Source organism: Cokeromyces recurvatus (assembly GCF_025118155.1).
Source record: "Cokeromyces recurvatus strain NRRL 2243 chromosome Unknown BX663scaffold_19, whole genome shotgun sequence".
Taxonomy (NCBI): Eukaryota; Fungi; Mucoromycota; class Mucoromycetes; order Mucorales; family Mucoraceae; genus Cokeromyces; species Cokeromyces recurvatus.
Genome location: NW_026251405.1, coordinates 491,574 through 509,978, shown reverse-complemented (window position 1 = coordinate 509,978; position 18,405 = coordinate 491,574). Strand labels below are relative to the sequence as shown.

Sequence of the window (18,405 nt, the reverse complement as noted above, 5' to 3'; positions counted from 1 at the left end):
TACTGTATAAACGGGGCCATATCAAATGTAAATGCTTATTAGGCAATAGAAAATCAAAGAACCAGTATATATTACATAAGCTTATTCTATTTCCCAATTTTTCCTAATAAATAACAAGTAATAACACAAAGAATGAATTGAACTAAATGAATATGATTTATGCAGTTTAGTACTATATTAAAACTTATTGCTTGACACAATGACAATGAACTGAACAGATAGTATAAATAAGCTCGAAAATTTTACTCTTGTTGTACTCTACATTCAAATATTATATATTGCATACATATATCATATGTATGAAGTTAATTGGCTATTCTTTATGAATTCTCTGTGGATTCCATTTGACTATAAAAATCAAATATTTTTAGAGGACGCATTTATATTAAAAGGAACATTTGTTGACCTTGAAGACAGTCATTTTCCCGAAACACGTAAAGTCCGCGTTTTTCCTAAACAAGATTACCTTTGTTACCTGGGTGTACGATATAGGCTTAGTAGAATAATGTTACCAAAATATATTATGCGGTAGTAGTAGTAGTAGTAGTTTTTATTATAAATTAGCCAATAAAATATATTATAGCCCATATACAGAATACAGTAATGATCATACCACCATAAAATATCCATTTATCTTGCGCTGTTCTTCTTTCAATATATCGAATCACATTTTGTGATAATCCCAAGTGATTTGCCGTATCTAATATTTTCTTTTGTGTTTTCTATATTTATAATATATGAATTCTTCCATAATAAAATAATTAACTTATTTGTGTACCTTCAAGATACTATGTTGATCTGTTAAATTCTCCAATAAACTTTGTGCTTGACCAATAAACTCATCTAGTTGAGAATCTGTATTTCTAACAAAAGACTGTTCTCTCATGGCAAATTCATCTCGAGATAGTGGTTGATATGGATGTTCGGGCTAAATAACAAGTTCATGAATTTAGGCTTAATTAAAAATAAATAAATAAATAAAAAACTTACAACAGTTGATGAACCTCTATTTGGTCTTCTTAACAAATTATCTCTATTTTGCTCATTTGCAATCATTTCTTGTTGTTTCTTTATAGATTCAAATCTCATTTTCATGCTTTGTAAATCTTGTCGAAATTTTGCAATCCGTCTGCATTATAAAAAATAATAATAATAACAAACAATGTTAATTGCATTTGGTCTTGTTTCAGAATGTATACATTATATTTAGTTACGTTAAAGCAGTTTCTTTTTTTACTGGAATCAGTTCTCTTTTAGCTAAATGCTCGTATTCATCAATTGATCTTTGTAAAGCATTAAAAGAAGCTGAAATTTGACCTATTATATTATAAATATTAACTTAAATGAGGAAAATTAAAGTACATCATTTTTAAAAATTACCTTGTAATCCTGCCGAAGCATCTTGCCCTAATTGGAACTCTATACGAGTATTCAGGATGATAATTAGTTATACTGTAAATGTTAGTTTAAATATACTTTACTATCCAAATCTTTCTGGAGAGCATGACACTGCTTTAAAGCATTATTATATAATGAATTCATATTTAAATATATAAAAATAATAAAAAAGGAAATTATATAAAAATATTAAAAATGTAACAGATAATGGGAAATTTTATTTATAATGCTTTAATTACAGTGTTTCCACTTGAAATCACATATAGAATAAAATTATGAATAATGTGTCACGACGAATTTGAATAAAGTAATAAAAATAGGATTTAGAAAAAAAAAAACGTATGCCGACCTTTTAGACAGGTCAATATGTATCATGTTTAGACATTCTACTTGTAAGTAACTGAACACTTTTTGAGAAGTGAACGGTGTTTGATACGGCCGATGTATTTTACAAGAAGATTAAGATACTTCCCTGGAGAATTATTTATGATCTTCCTTAGTTAGAGTGGGCATTATGGAAGGACTCTATTAACAATTAGTTCTTTCCCGACTTAAGTATGGACTAGCTATCAACACACCTACCCATCTGTCAATATATACAATTAGAAGATACTTGAAATAATTGTATTCAGCAAATCTTTAGTAGCCTCAAGTCGTTCATCTTTTAAAGTATTACTTCACCTGACTAAGCTTTTCTCAATGTATAAAAGCTTTCATATTCCTCATACACAGTTTTTATTATGCTCTTTATCACTACCAGAGAATACTCTTTTGTCTCATATATCCAACAACCCTCTACTAAATCACAATAATACATACTTTCGAGAATACCATTATGAGAACAGTGGTAACTCGAAATACGTTCCTTAGATACTAAAAACGTAGACACCTTCAACAGTAATTTCTGCAAGATAGTTTAGATACAAACTGAACCATCCTAGCTAACTCAATGCTTCTTTCTGCTAGAAGATTTATAATTTCTATAGATTCCATTCTCTAGCGACTGATATCATTTATAGGATGTAATAGATGTATCCGTTGGCGACTTGGATGACTATCTAATAACTACTCAGCATACAATATATCGTAGACCACAAATACCAGAAACGATTATCAAGCCTATGCCATTCCTTCTAAATCATCTACTTAGTAAGAAGTATCGGACTATCCACTCTATTACTTCTTGGCAAATATGCTGGTTTTATATCTATTTTATCTTACATGAACTTGATTACTTTTTCTACAGCAAGCCGATCCTCCTCCCTCCTCTACTCAATCTTGGGCTATGACTCTTAAATTAGTTCTCATCTTTCGCACACCACTAGTAAATTTATTAACTCTGTCCCCCAGATACTCCTTTCTTCTTTTCTCTCTCTCTCTCTCTCTTTTTTTTTTTTTTTTTTTTTTTTTTTTTTTTTTTTGTATTATTTAATTCTCCTCTCGAATTCTCTTCCCCCCTCTTTTTCTTTTCTCTTTTTAACTACTACAATATAAATAATTGAAATGACTACAACTAATCTAACATTTGAGTTGTTCATGCTTCCAACTCAAATAGATACCAATACATTCTGGACTAATTTGAAGGAAAACAACTACTTCATCTTGCAACAAACAAAGACACAAAAAAATGGTATAATGAAAAGTGTTTTGGGTACACTTCAAAATGTGTAAATAACAATTGACAAAATATATAAATATATATAAATAAAATATAAATAAATGCTAATTATTATACATGTATATCTTGTTTTGGGTTCTTCTCATTATAACAGATTAGATACAAAGCAATCACCTTATCGTATTTTATTTCGACGTGTAAATAACACTTTTTTACAAATTGCTGTGGCAGAAACAGAAAAAGACATTGAGCTAGCTTGGAGCTGGATTGAAGGTAGGATGTATAATTGAATGCTTTAAAATAAGTTAGATATTAAATACATGTATATTATTAGTAAATTTATTACCTTTACTTGATAGTCTAGATAAGGAAGAAATAGAACCTTTTATTGTTACAAAGATAAATTCAATTGTTACACGTAGAGGTAAATAAAAAATAATTATATTCATAGAAATTATATTACATGGTAATAACGCTTTTTATATATAGACTCCTCCAGTACAGATGAAATTTCAACAGATGAAAAAGTTAGAAAAGCTTCAAGAAGCTTTAGGCAGACATTTGGTGTATCTCCAAATGAAAGACTTGTTAGCTGTAAGAGAGAGAGGAAGGGCATTCTATAATAATTGTTTTTTGTTTCTAATTTCCATATGCTATCCTGTAGACTATTCAAGCGCTTATCATACAAATAGATTTACAAGTCAAGGATGGATTTATATTAGTGAAAATTATTTGGCATTCTACTCATATTTGTTGGGTTTTGAGACTAAATTGTTATTAGAACTTAAAGATGTCCAAGATATTAAGAAAGAGCGATCTAAACGTGGTGTATTTTCTGATGCTATCAAGATTTATATGAAGGATAAAAGTGAGGTAAAAAAAAAAAAGTATAACATGTTAAACATAACTTGTTCCAACAATTAAATTATTTCTTCTAGCATTTTTTTTCCAATTTATTTAAAAGAGACGAAGTATACGATATTTTAGTTCAACTTACTGGGTTAGCTATGCAGAGAGTATTAAAGAGTACAGCACTAGAACATGCACCTGGAAGTGGAACGATGTCGATTGATATTAAAGATAGTGATATAGAAGCTGTTAATGATGCGGATGTAGCCTCTAATAGAATGGCTTCATTACCTATAGCTGATATTAGAAAATTAATGCAACCTCTTAAAACAAATCTTGAAGCACAAAAACGTGATGAAAGATTTAGAGCTAGATATAGGCTTCCACTTACAGAACATCTTGCTTATTCATTTAGTAATACCATTCATCCTGTTAACGAAGAGAGCACATTAAGCCCCAATGAACGTATTATAACGGAATATACAGGCATACTTTCCCTTTCAGAAGCTTATTTGACCTTTGAATCAACTGATAAAAATAGATTTTTTGAAGTTGTTATGCCTCTTTATACCATTCGTCGTGTTGAAAAGTTATTATCAGATCGACCTGAGCCTTTTTCTATAAAAATCGTGAATTGGCATCAAGCTGAATCTATTTATTATTTGAATATGTAAGTTTAGTAGATACAAAATATATATAAAGTAGATTTATTTATATATTTTACAGAAGTGAAAAAGATTACGAGGAATTCTCAACAGCATTAACTGCTAATTTAAAGAGTCAAATTAAACATATGAGAATGATGAAAAAATTTTTAACAACATGCGCTTCTGAATCTATTATTTCTAATAAAGACCTTGAAGATATGAACACAAATATTCCAGGTGGATTAGGCCTACAATTTGATTTCCCTGGTGATCCTAAAAAATTGAAAGAAAGAAGTAAAATGAAGCTCTGGAAAAAATATTTTAATGGTAATATTTGTATATATTAAAAAGAAAGTTACAATTCGAATATTTCTATTCTATTCACTTTTTAGAGTATGGGCGTAATTTGACAATTTCAAAAAATCCACGTTTTGCGAAACTAATCCGTGTTGGATTACCTAATCGATTGCGTGGTGAAATTTGGGAAGTCTGTTCAGGGGCAATTTATGAACGGTTCATGAATCAAGGATTATATGATCGCATCCTAGAAGAAAATAAGGATAAGAGCTCGCTAAGTTTAGAAGAGATTGAAAAGGATTTAAACCGTTCTTTACCCGAGTATAAAGCCTATCAACAACCTGAGGGTATTAATAGTTTAAGAAGAGTGCTAAGTGCTTATTCATGGAAAGACCCTGAATTGGGATATTGTCAAGCTATGAATATTGTTACCTCCGCTATTCTTATGTAAGAAGTTTTTCTTTTTTGATTTATTATTCAAGTTCTAAATTGTTTTCATTAGTTATATGAGTGAAGAGCAAGCCTTCTTTACGTTAGGTATTTTGTGTGATGATTTATTGCCTGGATATTATAGCACATCTATGTACGGGGCTCTTTTGGATCAAATTATTTTTGAACATTTGTTGGAAAAGACGATGCCTAAATTATATGCTCATTTTAAAAAAACTGACATTCAACTTTCAGTTGCTTGTTTACCCTGGTTCTTAAGTTTGTATATCAATTCTATGCCATTATTATTTGCGTTTAGAGTTTTAGATTGCTTCTTCATGGAAGGTCCTAAAGTACTATTTCAAATTGGGTAAACTATCTAATTTTATTTATTTGTTTTTTACAATTAACCTAAGCTACTCCCCTCTTTTTTTTTTCTTTCTTCTTTCTTTCCCTGCTCTATTTATATTATTAATATACATTAGTCTAGGTAAATATTATACATGTTCGTTTTCAATATATACTCACTTATATATATATATTATAGCCATACTTAAAATCAACGGAGACAAGCTATTAGAAGCAGCAGATGATGGCACCTTCATGAATATTTTAAAGCGTTATTTCACTTGTTTGGATCAACCTTTATATCCTAATTCAGATAATCCGAAAGCCAGGAATTTAACAGTAAGAAGAAATAAAAAACTTTATTTTATTTTATTTTTTATTTTTTTAGCTAAAAGGGAAAGAAAAATATTTTAGAAATTCAATGAACTATTATTAGTTGCTTATCGTGAATTCAGTAATGTGACAGATGAGCTTGTTAGAGAATTAAGACAGACACATCAATTAAAGGTCGTTGCAGGCATTGAGTCCTTTACAAAGCGATCTGCAGTACGTAACTTGGACAATACAGCAGGTTTAAATAAAACAGAATTAGGTATTATATATGATAAGTTCTATAATGTACTTTATTATAAACAACAGCAACCCGCAACGAGCCACAATGAATCTTCTTCTAAAATGGATTTTAGATCGTTTGAGATATTTATTGGATCACTTGCACCTTGGGCTAAAATAGATGGTGAAGATCAAAATAATGAAAGACAATTAAAAGTAGCAAAAAACTTTTTACATCAATTATTTGAAATATTTGATATTCATCATACTCAAAGTATAAGTTTCCAGGTAAACAAGTCATGCTTTACAATATTTTACAATGCTTTAACCTTAACATCTACAATAATCAGGATACCGTTGTTGGTATTGGCTCTATTTATAAAGGTGATTTAAATTCTCAACTAAAGCTATTCTTTGATTTGCATGATGTGGATAAAGATGACTATCTTAACAAAGATGAAATTCTTCAGTTATCAGAGACATTACTTTGGATTTTTAGAAACTACACACAAGACGAAGACTATCTTAATGCAGTCTCAACCTTCTTGCGTAATTCATTTGAATATGCAGAAATGAAAGAGAATGAGCCATATTTATCATTAGCTTCTCTAAGGTAACATATACATATATATATATATATATATGTATACGTACATATATAAATAACATAATATATCAAAACTAGAATGATCATCCTTGCAGATGAAACACTGGAGAAGTTTTTTGATCATGAATTTGCTCATTCCTTCCAATTGACAGAGAAGCCTACAGAGCAACAAAGAAGTCTTGGTAGAGAAATATTCGATAATTTGCTTGCTACAGGAGCCAAATTGGCTAAGGCAAGTCGACCCCAATTAAGATCAAAGTCAACAGATGCATCTATTTCCTCCGAATTACAAAATATTACACTTGAAGAGGATCATGCTATGCTTGAAGAAATTCTAAAAGAAGAAGCAACAAAAGAAAAAGAAGAAGTAGAGGAAATAAAGAAAGAAGTGATAAAAGAGAAAGAAGAAGAGAATGAGTCATTGACTGATAAACACGTTATTGGTAGTGACGATTCTGATATATCAGAAGATGAAGACCTCAGTCCTGATGTCTTGGAAGAAGTAGATAGGTTATTAAAAGAATATGATGATGAAGATGATTAAAGAATAATAAAAGAAAAACTACTTTGAAAAAAAAAAAGGGAGGAAGGAATGTACTGAAAAAACACATTAGAATTATTATCTTTTTTTTTTTTCATATTCATACACATGCTCAGTAATATTCACTGAGATAATAATTTAACTATTTCTTTCCCTAAATGAATTAGAAAGCTCGTATTTCCTGTATATATCATGCTTATCATTGTAGAGACTTCCTTCATCATTTTACTATAGTATGAATAAGATGACAACAACGAAGCGACCTTGGATATTTTCCTATTTTTTTTCTTTATAAACGTAATTAGTTGTAGTAATATTTACTTTGATTGAAGAACAATAATAGCATTTAATTCCCATCAACTTTTTTAATTGAATATTAGGGATGCCTTAAACATTGTTTTATTGTAATACAAAAAAAAAAAAAAAAGTATGATAATTTAAACAGACGCAAGTATAACAACTAATTATAAGTTTTTTTTCTTTTTCTTTTTTTTTTTTCTTTTTTTTTCATTACATATACATATTTATATATGATATAAGCCTACTATTCATTCCCCCCCCCCCTCGGAGAATGGCAACAGTACCTACTGAGAAAAAGCAAAACTTATTACAAAGAAATGGAAGTCAATTATTAAAACATGCTTCTCGTTTAAAAAGATCTTTATCGACAACAAAGTCAGTTAATACTAATTTTGTTACTTCAGATACAACTATTGATCATATCTTAGAACTATATACATATACTACTACAAAAAATAATAATGAAGACTCTTATGGTATAAATGAATTATATGATATACATACATATTTATATATAATACGCTTATTAATTCTTTTTTCTTCTTCTTCTTGTTCCCTCCCTCTCCCCACTCCCTTTATTTTATAATAGTTTCCTCAGCAACAAAAAAACATAATAGCATAGCACAAACATCACCACCTCAAACACATAACAAAGATAAATATTATGTACGCAAACACTATCCAGGATCCTTATCTTCTATTGCATACGAAATGAAATGCTGTATTATTCTCTCTGATAGAATTAAGAATGAAATTCAATATAGCAATGTTTTTGATGGAAAAGAAGCTGTGGTATATATATTCATACATACATATATAATTATAATATAACTTAGTACTATTACTAAGGTTAAATATCGTCATATGTATGTCATTTAAGATTAACTATCAATTATTATTCTGCTATTTATATATCTATAAAGGACATTTTAAAGAAAGTGTTGGGAGTCAATAATCGTTTTATTGCTCTACAAGTCGGTCGTGCATTAGAATCACAACGTTTCTTTCATGAAATAAATTATGAAAAATCATTCATGGATGATATTACAGAATTATATCAATTTAATGAGTTACTCTTTTATCATCACCCTGTAACTTGTAATCATCGTACCACCAGTAATAGTAGCAGTAGTATGACTACTACTACTACTACTACTACTACTACTACTACTACTACAGCGACAGATTTATTTCATCCTACTACTGCACTTTCTTCTTCAACTATTAATAGTGATGAAGAAGTGGATGATAGTCTTACAGATAAAGAATGGTCCACTCGAACTTGCCAACAACAGCAATTACCCAACGGAGTTTACACAGAATTAACCTATTGTTACTCACCTACCTGTAATAATAGCCTATACCCGTGTTACAGTTACACCTGCCCAAAAAAAGGAAGATCGGTAAAACTAAACGTGTTTTAGTATCATAAATATGAATATAACATTCTTCTATTCTATTTAGCATAACAGCAGTAATGATCATATTGATACACAGCAAATAGCAACAACAACAACAACAACAACAGCATCTCATATTTATAAAACTGCAAAGAATCAGCCTTTATGGAGTCAAACAGTTGAAGACTATATCGTAATATCGATGCCTGCAATAGAAAGAAAAAGACAAGAAACGATTTTTGAATTAATTTATACAGAACAAAACTTTTTAAAAGATTTAGATTATGTTATAAAGGTATACAATGCATGCATATAATGTAATGAACAGCAATATAAATAAAGAGTGTTACGTATATTAGATGTGGTTAGAGCCTTTAAAAAGCAGTGATATCATCCCTCAACGAAAAAGAAATAGCTTTATCGATAAAGTGTTTTCAAACATAATAGAAATTCGTGATATAAGTACAGAATTAATGTGGGCCCTAAAGACAAGACAGGAAAGACATCCAATTGTTTCACAAATAAGTGATATAATGCAGCAGTTTGTGGATCAATTTGAACCTTTTGTATATTATGGTGCAAAACAACATGAAGCAAGGCACACTTATGAACATGAAAGATATAATAATCCCCAATTTGCTGTATTTGCTGAGGTATTTTTTTTTTGTTTGTTTGTTTGCTTGTTTGTTTTCTTAATTTACAGCCTATATAAATAAGTTATGTTTATCTTCTCTTTTTCTCCACTTTCCCCCCCCTTTTTTTTTCTTTTTCCTTTTAGCAAACAGAAAGAAATATTATATCACGTAAATTAGAACTTAATGGGTACCTTACCAAGCCAACCACACGATTAGGAAGATACACATTATTACTTGACAAAATATACACTTACACAACATCTCCTTATCATCCTGATAAAGTTCAACTACCTAATGTCATAAATACCATTAAACGCCTCTTACAACGCGTCAATCAAGCTGCAGGTACAGCTAAAATGAAGTTCGATTTGAAGCAAATCCATCGGCATTTAAGATTTAAGAACAAAAAAGATAGTGTTGATCTGAGGCTGCTAGACCCCAAACGAAGTATTATTAAACAAGGCATCTTGAGAAAGTCTCCAAGCTTAAACTCAACTGAATATCAAATTATTTTATTTGATCATTATTTAATAGTTGCAAAAATCTCAAGAATCAATGCATCCGAATATTATTGCATTCAAAGGAGGGTAATATAAATATAGATATGAATATATAGATATATGTATATGTATATAATATAGGTATATGTTCTAATGAGTAACTTTTTTTTTTTTTTTATGTTAGCCAATACCTATTGAAATGCTAGGAATCCTACTGCCTCCTCTAATGAAAAATACAAATTTACATAGAAAACGATCTGCAACACAAACTTTATTATTTTCGACACCCATGTCTTCAAGTCCTTCTCCATCATTAAATAACAAGATTTCACCATATAAGTCTATCATTATAGATCAATCTAGTATGGTTTTTCCTATACAATTATATCATCTAGGAAAGAATTTAGAAGACGCTTATACACTATATGCGCCTAATGAATCAAATCGAAAAGCCTGGTATGAAGCTATTCAAAGGCAGCGTGATATAAAGCTTATAAAACAACCACCTATCTTTAATACAGTAGATCGAATTAAACAATATGAATTCTTTGCTGACATCAAAATACATCATATGACTATCTTTGGTAATATATATAAATTATTCTATTAAAAAAAAAAAAAAAAAAAGAAAGCTAAAAACAAATTTTGATTATTATAAAAAAAAGCTGAAGGTAAACAGTATTTACTAGGAACAGATTCAGGCTTATATATGGGATATATTGATGATAATTCCAATAATACAATTATACCACGCAAAATTATTCCACTTGATAACGTTCATCAAGTTCATATCCTTGAAGAATACCGACTTCTTCTTGTACTGGCTGATAGAGTTCTCTGGCAGTATCCGTCTGATATTATCGTCAACAGTATTGACGGGAACAGTATCCAAAATTTTGGAAGAAAAATTAGGACTCATGTATCTTTCTTTCATGTTGGGGTCTGTTTAGGTCGTACCTTGATTTGTGTTCCTAGAAAATCAAGTTCTATGAATGGAACTGAGATTGATCTTTATGAGCCATCCATACCCAAGATGATAGAAACAAAAAGGAATTTATCTGCTTTAAAAAGCTTCATGCGTTTGTCTACAAATCAATTTTCATTTATGAATACACAAGTAACGCATTTGAAGCCGATTTATAGTCCTTGTGATGTATGGGCTCTAGATAATACTTCATCCATTTTGTTATTAACAACTCCAGTGGGCATTATTACAGTAGATATGAAAACAAAAAAGCCTGAAGGTAAAAGAAAAAAAAATGATATGAGATTTATATATATATATACAATATAGTACTTATTATTATAGCTCTACTTGATCCATCAGATAAACATCTTCACTTTATCACAAAAAATGAAAAAGTAGATGAACAGATAAAATTAAATCTTGCTATTAAACGAATAGCTTTATTTCAAGTTCCAAATGGAGATTATCTTATTTGCTATGATAGTAAGCTACACACATATATATAAAGCATATATTGTTATATTAAAAATATGTATATTTATATTTAGAGTACGCATTTTATATTGATAAAAAAGGAAGAAGAACTCAACATCAGTTTATAATTGAATGGGAAGGCAATCCAACAGCATTTGCTTACTATCATCCTTATATTATTGCCTTTGAACAACAGTTTATTGAGATAAGAAGTGCTATTGATGTAAGGGGGAAAAAAAAAAGAGAGAGGAAATGATTATTTCATTCATATTAACTTGTTTATCATAGGGTCATTTGGAACAAGTTATACAAGGGAAAAATATTCATTGCTTACAGAATGGACATAAATCAAAAGGTGCTTATATTTTAGGAACAATGCTTGATAAGACAAATGCTATTTACCAATGTATATTTGAATTAAAGCCCAATATATAATAAAACGATATACCCAATATGTAAACACACAGATATATATATAAATAAATATATGTATTTATATGTATATACAAATATATATTTGTATATACATATATCAAAGCCTCATTAAACAAATAGAGGCTAAATAATTGTAATAGGATAGAACAAGAAGTTTATTCATATACTGTGTTCCCTTACACATTTTAATCCAAATAAGGTGGCAAATCATATGTACTGTTATACATCTTTTCTTTCCTTTTTTTTTCATTACTTTATAAGACTCCTATTCTCTCTCTTTCTCGCTTTTTTTTTTGTTCTTCTTTCCTCCTTTAATCTTATATTTATATAAATATATAAAATGCTTAAAAAGCAATACTATACTTCAAATGATTTACATGAGCAAACACGACGTCTGATGAATGAAATTGAAGAATTAAGACTTGAAAGAGAAGAATCAAAAAAGAATGTTTTACATTTTATTAGAGAAGCAGACTTAATTCGACAGGAATTAGAAAGGGCACAAGCTCTTATTCAACAACTGACTTTTTATAAGAATCGGTATGATGATAAACAATTTATGTTATTTTCAAAGCTAAGCCAATTAGGTGACACTAAAATCAAACAACTGTTTGACTTACTCGAGGACAATAACAACGAAAAGAAGAAAAATAATGATTTCCTTGCTCGAGAAGAAATGACATTATCGTCTAATAGTAATAATCGTGTTGCATTAAAGAAAAAGAGAGAAAGCTTAAAGACGATAACGAAAAACATATGCTGTTATTGTAAAAAAGAATTTAAAAAAGACACGTCATTATTATCACCACCACCACCACCACCACCACCACAGCAGCAGCAGCAGCAGCAGCAGGGCAATGTTACACATCATTTAACAATAGAAGAGTTGTGTACTTTCAATCACAGTGAATCATTATCGGCAACAGTAGAAGCGGAAGAGCAAAAGTTAATAAAAAAAAGAAGCCTGACGAACAGCATAAATTAATAAAAAAGGAAGATTGGCAGCATGATAATAAAATAAAAATGCAGCAGAATGTATGCAATGTGTAAAATGATATATATAAATATAAGATTACATAATAATTATCTTTTTTTTATTTTATTTTTTTCATTATAAAAGAGGAAATTAGATTTATTAGAACAAGCGAAAGATAGAGAAAATAATTTAAAAACTATTAATAAAATGCTTCGAGAAGAGATTCGTAAATTAAATAAAACAAGAGTAGATACAACCATTAATGTAGAATATCTTCGTAATGTTATAATTAAATTTTTAGAAAGACAAAATACAAGAGTAAAGTAACATTTATTAGTAAAATAATCCAAATAAACAAATTAACCTGTATTTTCTCTTTCTCTTATAAAAAAAAAAAAAAAAAGGCTCAACTGGTACCTATCCTATCTACCTTGTTGAAATGTTCCACAGAAGATCAAACAAGGTTAAGTCGACTTGTAAGAAACAAGTTGACGTCTTATTGACTTTATGGGAAATAATATATATTTTTATATAATAAAATTGTTACTCTATTATGGGCTATAGACTATTTATTATACAAGGGTCTATTATGCATCATCCTAATGAGAGGCTGTTATTATACACACGATATTCATATAAAAAGAGAAAAAAAAATAATAATAATTTAATCATCTATTCTTTGAATTATATTATTAGTTTAAAAAAAATGAGTGGATTATACGATTTTGCTGCTGGTAACATTAAGAAGGCTGTTGGTAGTGCAGTTGGTAATAGTCAAATGCAAAATGAAGGTGCTGCTCAATGCTCTCATGGTAAAGCTCAAGGTGATAACTGTGACACCTGTAGAGAGACTAGAGGTACTGCTCAAAGTGCTAAGGATAAAGCCTCTAATGCTTTTGGTTATGGTAACAATACTAATACCGAACAAAACATTCCTCAAGACCCTATGAATCAATTCTCAACTGGTCAAACCAACACTACCAGTCGATACTCTACTGGTAGATCAAATGCTGGTCAGTCTGGTCTCTAAAGAGGTTTCACCAGATATTCATCGATTTTGTTTTATTTATAAAACGAGATATTTTCAAGATTTATGGGTTAATTTAGCTTTATTTTTAATATCTTGAATAATTAAAAATCTATATTTTGCTCAACTCTGAGTAAACAATACTTGTACACATGTTTTGTATTTATAACATCTTGTGTGTCTTATGTGTATAAATTGTTTAGTGTTGTTGTATAATAGACTGATATGATATATGCTAACAACTCTGGTTATGCGTTCTAAGTAAAATTTTAGTCATTTCTATTCTACATTTATTAAAGTATTATATTGTTTTCTTTTATTTATTTATTTATTTATTTTTTTTTTTTTTTTTTTGTCTTTTGGCAAAATAATAATTTATAAGCAAATATTTAATTTAATCTGTTTCCTCAGTATGATAACCGCTACGTCTATATGTGTATAAATATTTTACAAAAAAAAAAAAAAAATAAAATAAAATAAAATAAATTAGAATACATGAAATCACCTCATTCTTTTCTTTTTCTCTTTACCTCATTTCGGCTAAAACACGTCTAGCATTGGTCAATTCAGCATCCAACTTTAAAATCTTTACTTGTTGTTCCATTTCACGACGTTTAAATTCATGTACACTTAACTTATTAAAATCAATATCCAAGTCATCTGTCTTATTTTGTTGGGCTACAAGTTGTTTTACTTGTTTAACTAATTCTGCAGCAGCATCCTTGACAGCCTTTGCAGCCAACTCTAATCTTTCTTGAGTACGTGACATAAAGCTAGACTTAACACGTGAAGCAGATACAAGCTGAGCAGTTGCAGCAGAGACTTCATTGGATGCAACAATAAGTTGTTCAAGTGAATGTGTCTTACTGATCACACCATCAGCTGCTTCTACTAACATGTTTGTCGCGACTGCTACTGCTTTAGCAGCTGAAATCAAACCTTCAGTCCATCGATTATGTTTCTTATAGAATGCTGCCTTTGAAGATGTTCCACGTCCTTGTGAGACAATCTCTTGTTGTGAGGCTGTAGCACATTTAATAAGATTTGCAATGGCATTTGTGAGTGCCAAGACGGAATTCAAAATTAATTGATGAACTTGAATGTCCGTTGCTGAAAAGGATGGATTTGCTGGTCGTCGCATAAGTTCTTGAATCTTGGCAGTTGCTTCTTCAATCGCACGTGCTGCTCGAGACATCTCTTGTTCCACTAATTCACCAATCTCTCCTTCTGCCATCTTGTTGACATCAGTAGTAGCTGTCAAAATAAGGTCCTCGGTCTTTTGGGAGAGTTTTGTTAGTGCCTCTTGAACTCGCATATCACCCTGAATTACAACTTCAGGACGTTGTGCTGGTGGTAACATTTTAAGATAGGTTGACATGACGCTACTAAAATAGTGAATACAAGATTCAGCTGAGGCCTTGCCTAATTTAACTAATTCTTCACCATCTTCATCTCTCATTACATATTGAGTGATGCCCTTAGCATGTTGAAGGACATCAACGATAGTATCAGCAAATTCAAGTGTACGTGTAATGGTACTAGTATGATCACCGGTATTACTGCCATCAAGGAATTTGCTAAAGGCTGACATGAATTCAACAGATGTGATACTAGCTCTTTCAATCATAGAAAGTGCTAGTTCAGGTGTTGCATTTTCATTACCATGATAATTAGGTGCATCCATTTCATAAAGATAGCCATTTATTTTTTGAATGGAGGTGCTCAAGATACAATCTAATGTTAATAATAATAGTAATAATGAGAGAACATTTTTTTTTATAAAGACGCTCGTTGTCATTATTTACCCAAGATTTGATTTAATTTATCAGTTTGTTGACTTTCCAAATGACTCAGTTCTTCTTGAAGCTCATGCTGTCTGTCATTCTATTGTATGACAAAATTGAGTTTCATCTTTTTTTTTCTCCTTCTATTTTAATTATATGCATTTACCTGTTGTAATTCAGCAAGTTGAGAGAGACATTCATCCATGCCTGCTTGTAAGACAGCAATTTCTTCATCTTTTTCCTACAAAGAAAGAAAGAAAAAAAAAGTAATTAATTAATTTCTCTTCATATTATTTCTCTTTTCTTTTCTTTTCATGCTTTAATTTACTTGTCGAATGTGATCAGCTTCACCTTGTTGATCTTCAATTTGTTTGAGGAATTCATCAATTAATGCTTGCTTCTCCATTAAACTAGCTTCAAGCTCTTGTTTTTCTTTGTTGAATTTCGTCAAAAGTGCACTGACTTCATCTCCCTTAGATCTTCCCATATTTTGTATTTGGTCGCGAGCATCATCTAATTCACGACGTAAACGATCCATATCCTCACGTTGATTCTACATAATCAAAGGAAGAAATAAAAAAAAAAGAGAATAAGTATATGGCAATGACATAGTTTGGTATTATTATTATTATTATTTCTATTATACTTTACACCTTGAAGACGAGCCAATTCATTACGAGCTCTATCACGTTCACGAATTAAATCGGCGAGTTCAATATTTTTAGCTCGCATATCAGCTTGCATGCGTTCCAGTTTTTCTGTAGCTTCTTGTGCAGAATTGGCCTTGACTTGAAGTCCTTTATATTTGTTCAACAAATCAATATGCTCCTTTCTTAATTGGCTATACAATTTAGCTAATGCTTCATATTTATTCTTCCACATTTGAATCTCATCTATATATATATATAAAGGAGAGAGAGGGAGAGAGATACAGATTAACTTTCTTTTCCTTACATATATATATATATATATATATATATTATATTACTTTGAAGAGAACGAATCAATTCATCTTTGGATTGATCTCGTTGTTGGGAATTAGCATTAATAGAGGCTAATTCTTGTTCAAGTGCTTTAACACGTCGATCATATTGTTCCAACATCAATTGATTTCGCTCTAATTGATTACGTGCGTTCAAAAGCTGCATTTCCAGCTCATTTAAACGACCATTTTGTTGCAATTGCATCTGTTGGCGCATCAATTCTTCTTGACGTTGTCGCTCAAGTTCAGCCATACGGCGTTGTTGCTCTTCATATTCACGTTGTTGTTGAAGCTGCATTTGTCGTATACGCTCCTGTTCATCAGCACGCTGTTGAGCAAGTCGTGCTTGCTGTTCTTCATATTCCCGTTGTTGCTCTGCTTGCTTTTGGGTCCAAAATCGATGACAGGCTCTGGAGAGGCTGCTTGTGCTGGGGTGGGTGGTGCTTCAATACGAGCTACCTCGGGTCGTTTAGGTAATTTAGGCGTACTACCATCCATAAAAGAAGGTGGATCCTGGGCAAGCTTAGGCACATTAATGAGACTTGTAAGATATTTTAGATTGGAACATTCATAATAAAATTTTAAAAGTGCATAATGTTGTGAATTAAACTTTTGTCTTAGAGGTGTAAGTGCATCAGAAGAGTCCGTTTCTGTGTATATATATAAAGGAGGATAAGTTTATGTAGGGTCTATAGACATATTGCTTTTCTCCCAACTTACTTTGATGCATAGCTCGTAACATGCTGGTAATAAACTTATAAATACCATAACTTTCTTCTACCAAAGGTACAAGAGAAGCAATACGACATTCATTATTAGAATGATGACGGAAACTACTGAAAACTACCTTTTGGAAACGGTCGATATGATCCTGTAAAATCATCAAGTCATTGATTGTCTCAAAACTATGATACAAAAGAATGAGTCAGTATTATGTAAGCCTTGCTATTTTTTTTCTTTTTTCTTTTTTCTTTTTTTTAGTCACCCTTCATTAGGATCATCAATATTCTTTAAACTAATATATTCTTCATAATCAAAAGTTCCGTTAAACTCAGGATGTGCACGATGATATTGAAGTTTATGTAAAAGAAAGTCAACGTAGGCACGAATAAGAGTACCATAACCACGCATACTATCCATATTTACGCTTCTCGCACATGTCTCTAACCAACTTGTTTCTCGAAGTGCATCTTTAATAACCTACACATATATATTTGTATATATGTATATATGTATATATATATATATATAAAACAATTTTTTTTTAAAATAAATAAATACCCCATTTTCTTTTTTTTTTTTTTTTTTTTTTTTTTTTTTTTTTACATTAGGATGACCATCTTTAATAACTTTATGAACAAGAATTAAAGCTTTAAAGGTTTGTACTTCATCAGAAAGTAAAGGCTGTACTTTTAATATATTCCAAATAATGGCTGAAGTTCTATGGTCCCAAGTATATACAATACATTCTTTTTATTTTATTTTTCTCAATTAGTTCATTCGAGATGATGAACATTCAATAAACTTACTTCGAACATGTTTTTGTTTTGGCGCAGTTTCTTCCACACTGCAAGCCTTTTTGATACTTTGTGCGAGTTCTGACTCTGCTTTTTCAGCAGATAAATAAGACATTTTTTTT

General features: G+C 30.3%; 9 protein-coding genes across 9 annotated transcripts; 7 read left to right on the top strand and 2 right to left on the bottom strand.

The window, feature by feature from the left end:
* Positions 1-164: 164 nt before the first annotated feature.
* On the bottom strand, positions 165-1,561 carry BX663DRAFT_515486 (uncharacterized protein). Its single transcript, XM_051528449.1, has 6 exons — positions 1,482-1,561; positions 1,381-1,419; positions 1,215-1,317; positions 991-1,129; positions 779-928; positions 165-722 (listed from the first exon to the last, which is right to left on the bottom strand). The coding sequence occupies exons 1-6, from the start codon at positions 1,540-1,542 to the stop codon at positions 561-563; spliced, it is 654 nt and encodes a 217-aa protein (XP_051381263.1). The 5' UTR covers positions 1,543-1,561; the 3' UTR covers positions 165-560.
* Positions 296-532, top strand: BX663DRAFT_438118 (uncharacterized protein; the record flags this gene model as incomplete). Its single annotated transcript, XM_051523263.1, has 1 exon — positions 296-532. One exon carries the CDS (start codon positions 296-298, stop codon positions 530-532), a length of 237 nt encoding a protein of 78 aa, XP_051381264.1.
* A 482-nt stretch (positions 1,562-2,043) lies between the features above and the next one.
* On the top strand, positions 2,044-2,268 carry BX663DRAFT_437891 (uncharacterized protein; the record flags this gene model as incomplete). Its single annotated transcript, XM_051523252.1, has 1 exon — positions 2,044-2,268. A coding segment is annotated over one exon (225 nt), but the record flags the coding sequence as incomplete, so codon positions are not given.
* A 209-nt stretch (positions 2,269-2,477) lies between these two features.
* Positions 2,478-2,666, top strand: BX663DRAFT_411944 (uncharacterized protein; the record flags this gene model as incomplete). Its single annotated transcript, XM_051522301.1, has 1 exon — positions 2,478-2,666. A coding segment is annotated over one exon (189 nt), but the record flags the coding sequence as incomplete, so codon positions are not given.
* A 144-nt stretch (positions 2,667-2,810) lies between these two features.
* Positions 2,811-7,343, top strand: BX663DRAFT_515483 (rab-GTPase-TBC domain-containing protein). Its single transcript, XM_051528448.1, has 14 exons — positions 2,811-3,065; positions 3,171-3,289; positions 3,351-3,440; positions 3,506-3,610; positions 3,681-3,889; positions 3,955-4,535; positions 4,592-4,839; positions 4,905-5,256; positions 5,312-5,608; positions 5,724-5,728; positions 5,786-5,925; positions 6,001-6,426; positions 6,489-6,751; positions 6,824-7,343. Exons 1-14 carry the CDS (start codon positions 2,902-2,904, stop codon positions 7,287-7,289), a joined length of 3,465 nt encoding a protein of 1,154 aa, XP_051381260.1. The 5' UTR covers positions 2,811-2,901; the 3' UTR covers positions 7,290-7,343.
* A 434-nt stretch (positions 7,344-7,777) lies between these two features.
* BX663DRAFT_515478 (CNH domain-containing protein) lies at positions 7,778-12,029 on the top strand. The gene is made up of 11 exons (XM_051528447.1): positions 7,778-8,062; positions 8,176-8,378; positions 8,510-8,989; positions 9,051-9,281; positions 9,346-9,639; positions 9,765-10,208; positions 10,306-10,705; positions 10,787-11,365; positions 11,431-11,571; positions 11,637-11,785; positions 11,851-12,029. Exons 1-11 carry the CDS (start codon positions 7,858-7,860, stop codon positions 11,995-11,997), a joined length of 3,273 nt encoding a protein of 1,090 aa, XP_051381259.1. The 5' UTR covers positions 7,778-7,857; the 3' UTR covers positions 11,998-12,029.
* A 212-nt stretch (positions 12,030-12,241) lies between these two features.
* On the top strand, positions 12,242-13,680 carry BX663DRAFT_515474 (uncharacterized protein). Its single transcript, XM_051528446.1, has 4 exons — positions 12,242-12,922; positions 12,958-13,032; positions 13,118-13,291; positions 13,378-13,680. Exons 1-4 carry the CDS (start codon positions 12,338-12,340, stop codon positions 13,474-13,476), a joined length of 933 nt encoding a protein of 310 aa, XP_051381258.1. The 5' UTR covers positions 12,242-12,337; the 3' UTR covers positions 13,477-13,680.
* On the top strand, positions 13,580-14,143 carry BX663DRAFT_515472 (uncharacterized protein). The gene has a single exon (XM_051528445.1). The coding sequence runs from the start codon at positions 13,680-13,682 to the stop codon at positions 14,001-14,003; it is 324 nt and encodes a 107-aa protein (XP_051381257.1). The 5' UTR covers positions 13,580-13,679; the 3' UTR covers positions 14,004-14,143.
* A 251-nt stretch (positions 14,144-14,394) lies between these two features.
* BX663DRAFT_537269 (I/LWEQ domain-containing protein) lies at positions 14,395-18,398 on the bottom strand (the record flags this gene model as incomplete). Its single annotated transcript, XM_051530655.1, has 12 exons — positions 14,395-14,428; positions 14,531-15,734; positions 15,806-15,884; positions 15,951-16,025; positions 16,113-16,337; positions 16,436-16,581; positions 16,773-17,148; positions 17,172-17,416; positions 17,487-17,671; positions 17,752-17,966; positions 18,093-18,136; positions 18,296-18,398. The coding sequence occupies 12 exons, from the start codon at positions 18,396-18,398 to the stop codon at positions 14,395-14,397; spliced, it is 2,931 nt and encodes a 976-aa protein (XP_051381256.1).
* Positions 18,399-18,405: the final 7 nt, after the last annotated feature.

Coding starts and splice junctions, on each gene's coding strand:
- BX663DRAFT_515486 (XM_051528449.1), bottom strand. CDS start 1,542: ATGAATTCATTATATAATAATGCTTTAAAGCAGTGTCATGCTCTCCAG. Junction 1,420..1,481: donor TCTCCAGAAAGATTTGGATA/GTAAAGTATATT, acceptor ATACTCGTATAG/AGTTCCAATTAGGGCAAGAT. Junction 1,318..1,380: donor TGCTTCGGCAGGATTACAAG/GTAATTTTTAAA, acceptor ATAATATAATAG/GTCAAATTTCAGCTTCTTTT.
- BX663DRAFT_515483 (XM_051528448.1), top strand. CDS start 2,902: ATGACTACAACTAATCTAACATTTGAGTTGTTCATGCTTCCAACTCAA. Junction 3,066..3,170: donor TTGGGTACACTTCAAAATGT/GTAAATAACAAT, acceptor TCATTATAACAG/ATTAGATACAAAGCAATCAC. Junction 3,890..3,954: donor ATATGAAGGATAAAAGTGAG/GTAAAAAAAAAA, acceptor TATTTCTTCTAG/CATTTTTTTTCCAATTTATT.
- BX663DRAFT_515478 (XM_051528447.1), top strand. CDS start 7,858: ATGGCAACAGTACCTACTGAGAAAAAGCAAAACTTATTACAAAGAAAT. Junction 9,282..9,345: donor ATTTAGATTATGTTATAAAG/GTATACAATGCA, acceptor TACGTATATTAG/ATGTGGTTAGAGCCTTTAAA. Junction 11,572..11,636: donor TTATCTTATTTGCTATGATA/GTAAGCTACACA, acceptor ATTTATATTTAG/AGTACGCATTTTATATTGAT.
- BX663DRAFT_515474 (XM_051528446.1), top strand. CDS start 12,338: ATGCTTAAAAAGCAATACTATACTTCAAATGATTTACATGAGCAAACA. Junction 13,033..13,117: donor AAATAAAAATGCAGCAGAAT/GTATGCAATGTG, acceptor TCATTATAAAAG/AGGAAATTAGATTTATTAGA. Junction 13,292..13,377: donor TAGAAAGACAAAATACAAGA/GTAAAGTAACAT, acceptor AAAAAAAAAAAG/GCTCAACTGGTACCTATCCT.
- BX663DRAFT_515472 (XM_051528445.1), top strand. CDS start 13,680: ATGAGTGGATTATACGATTTTGCTGCTGGTAACATTAAGAAGGCTGTT.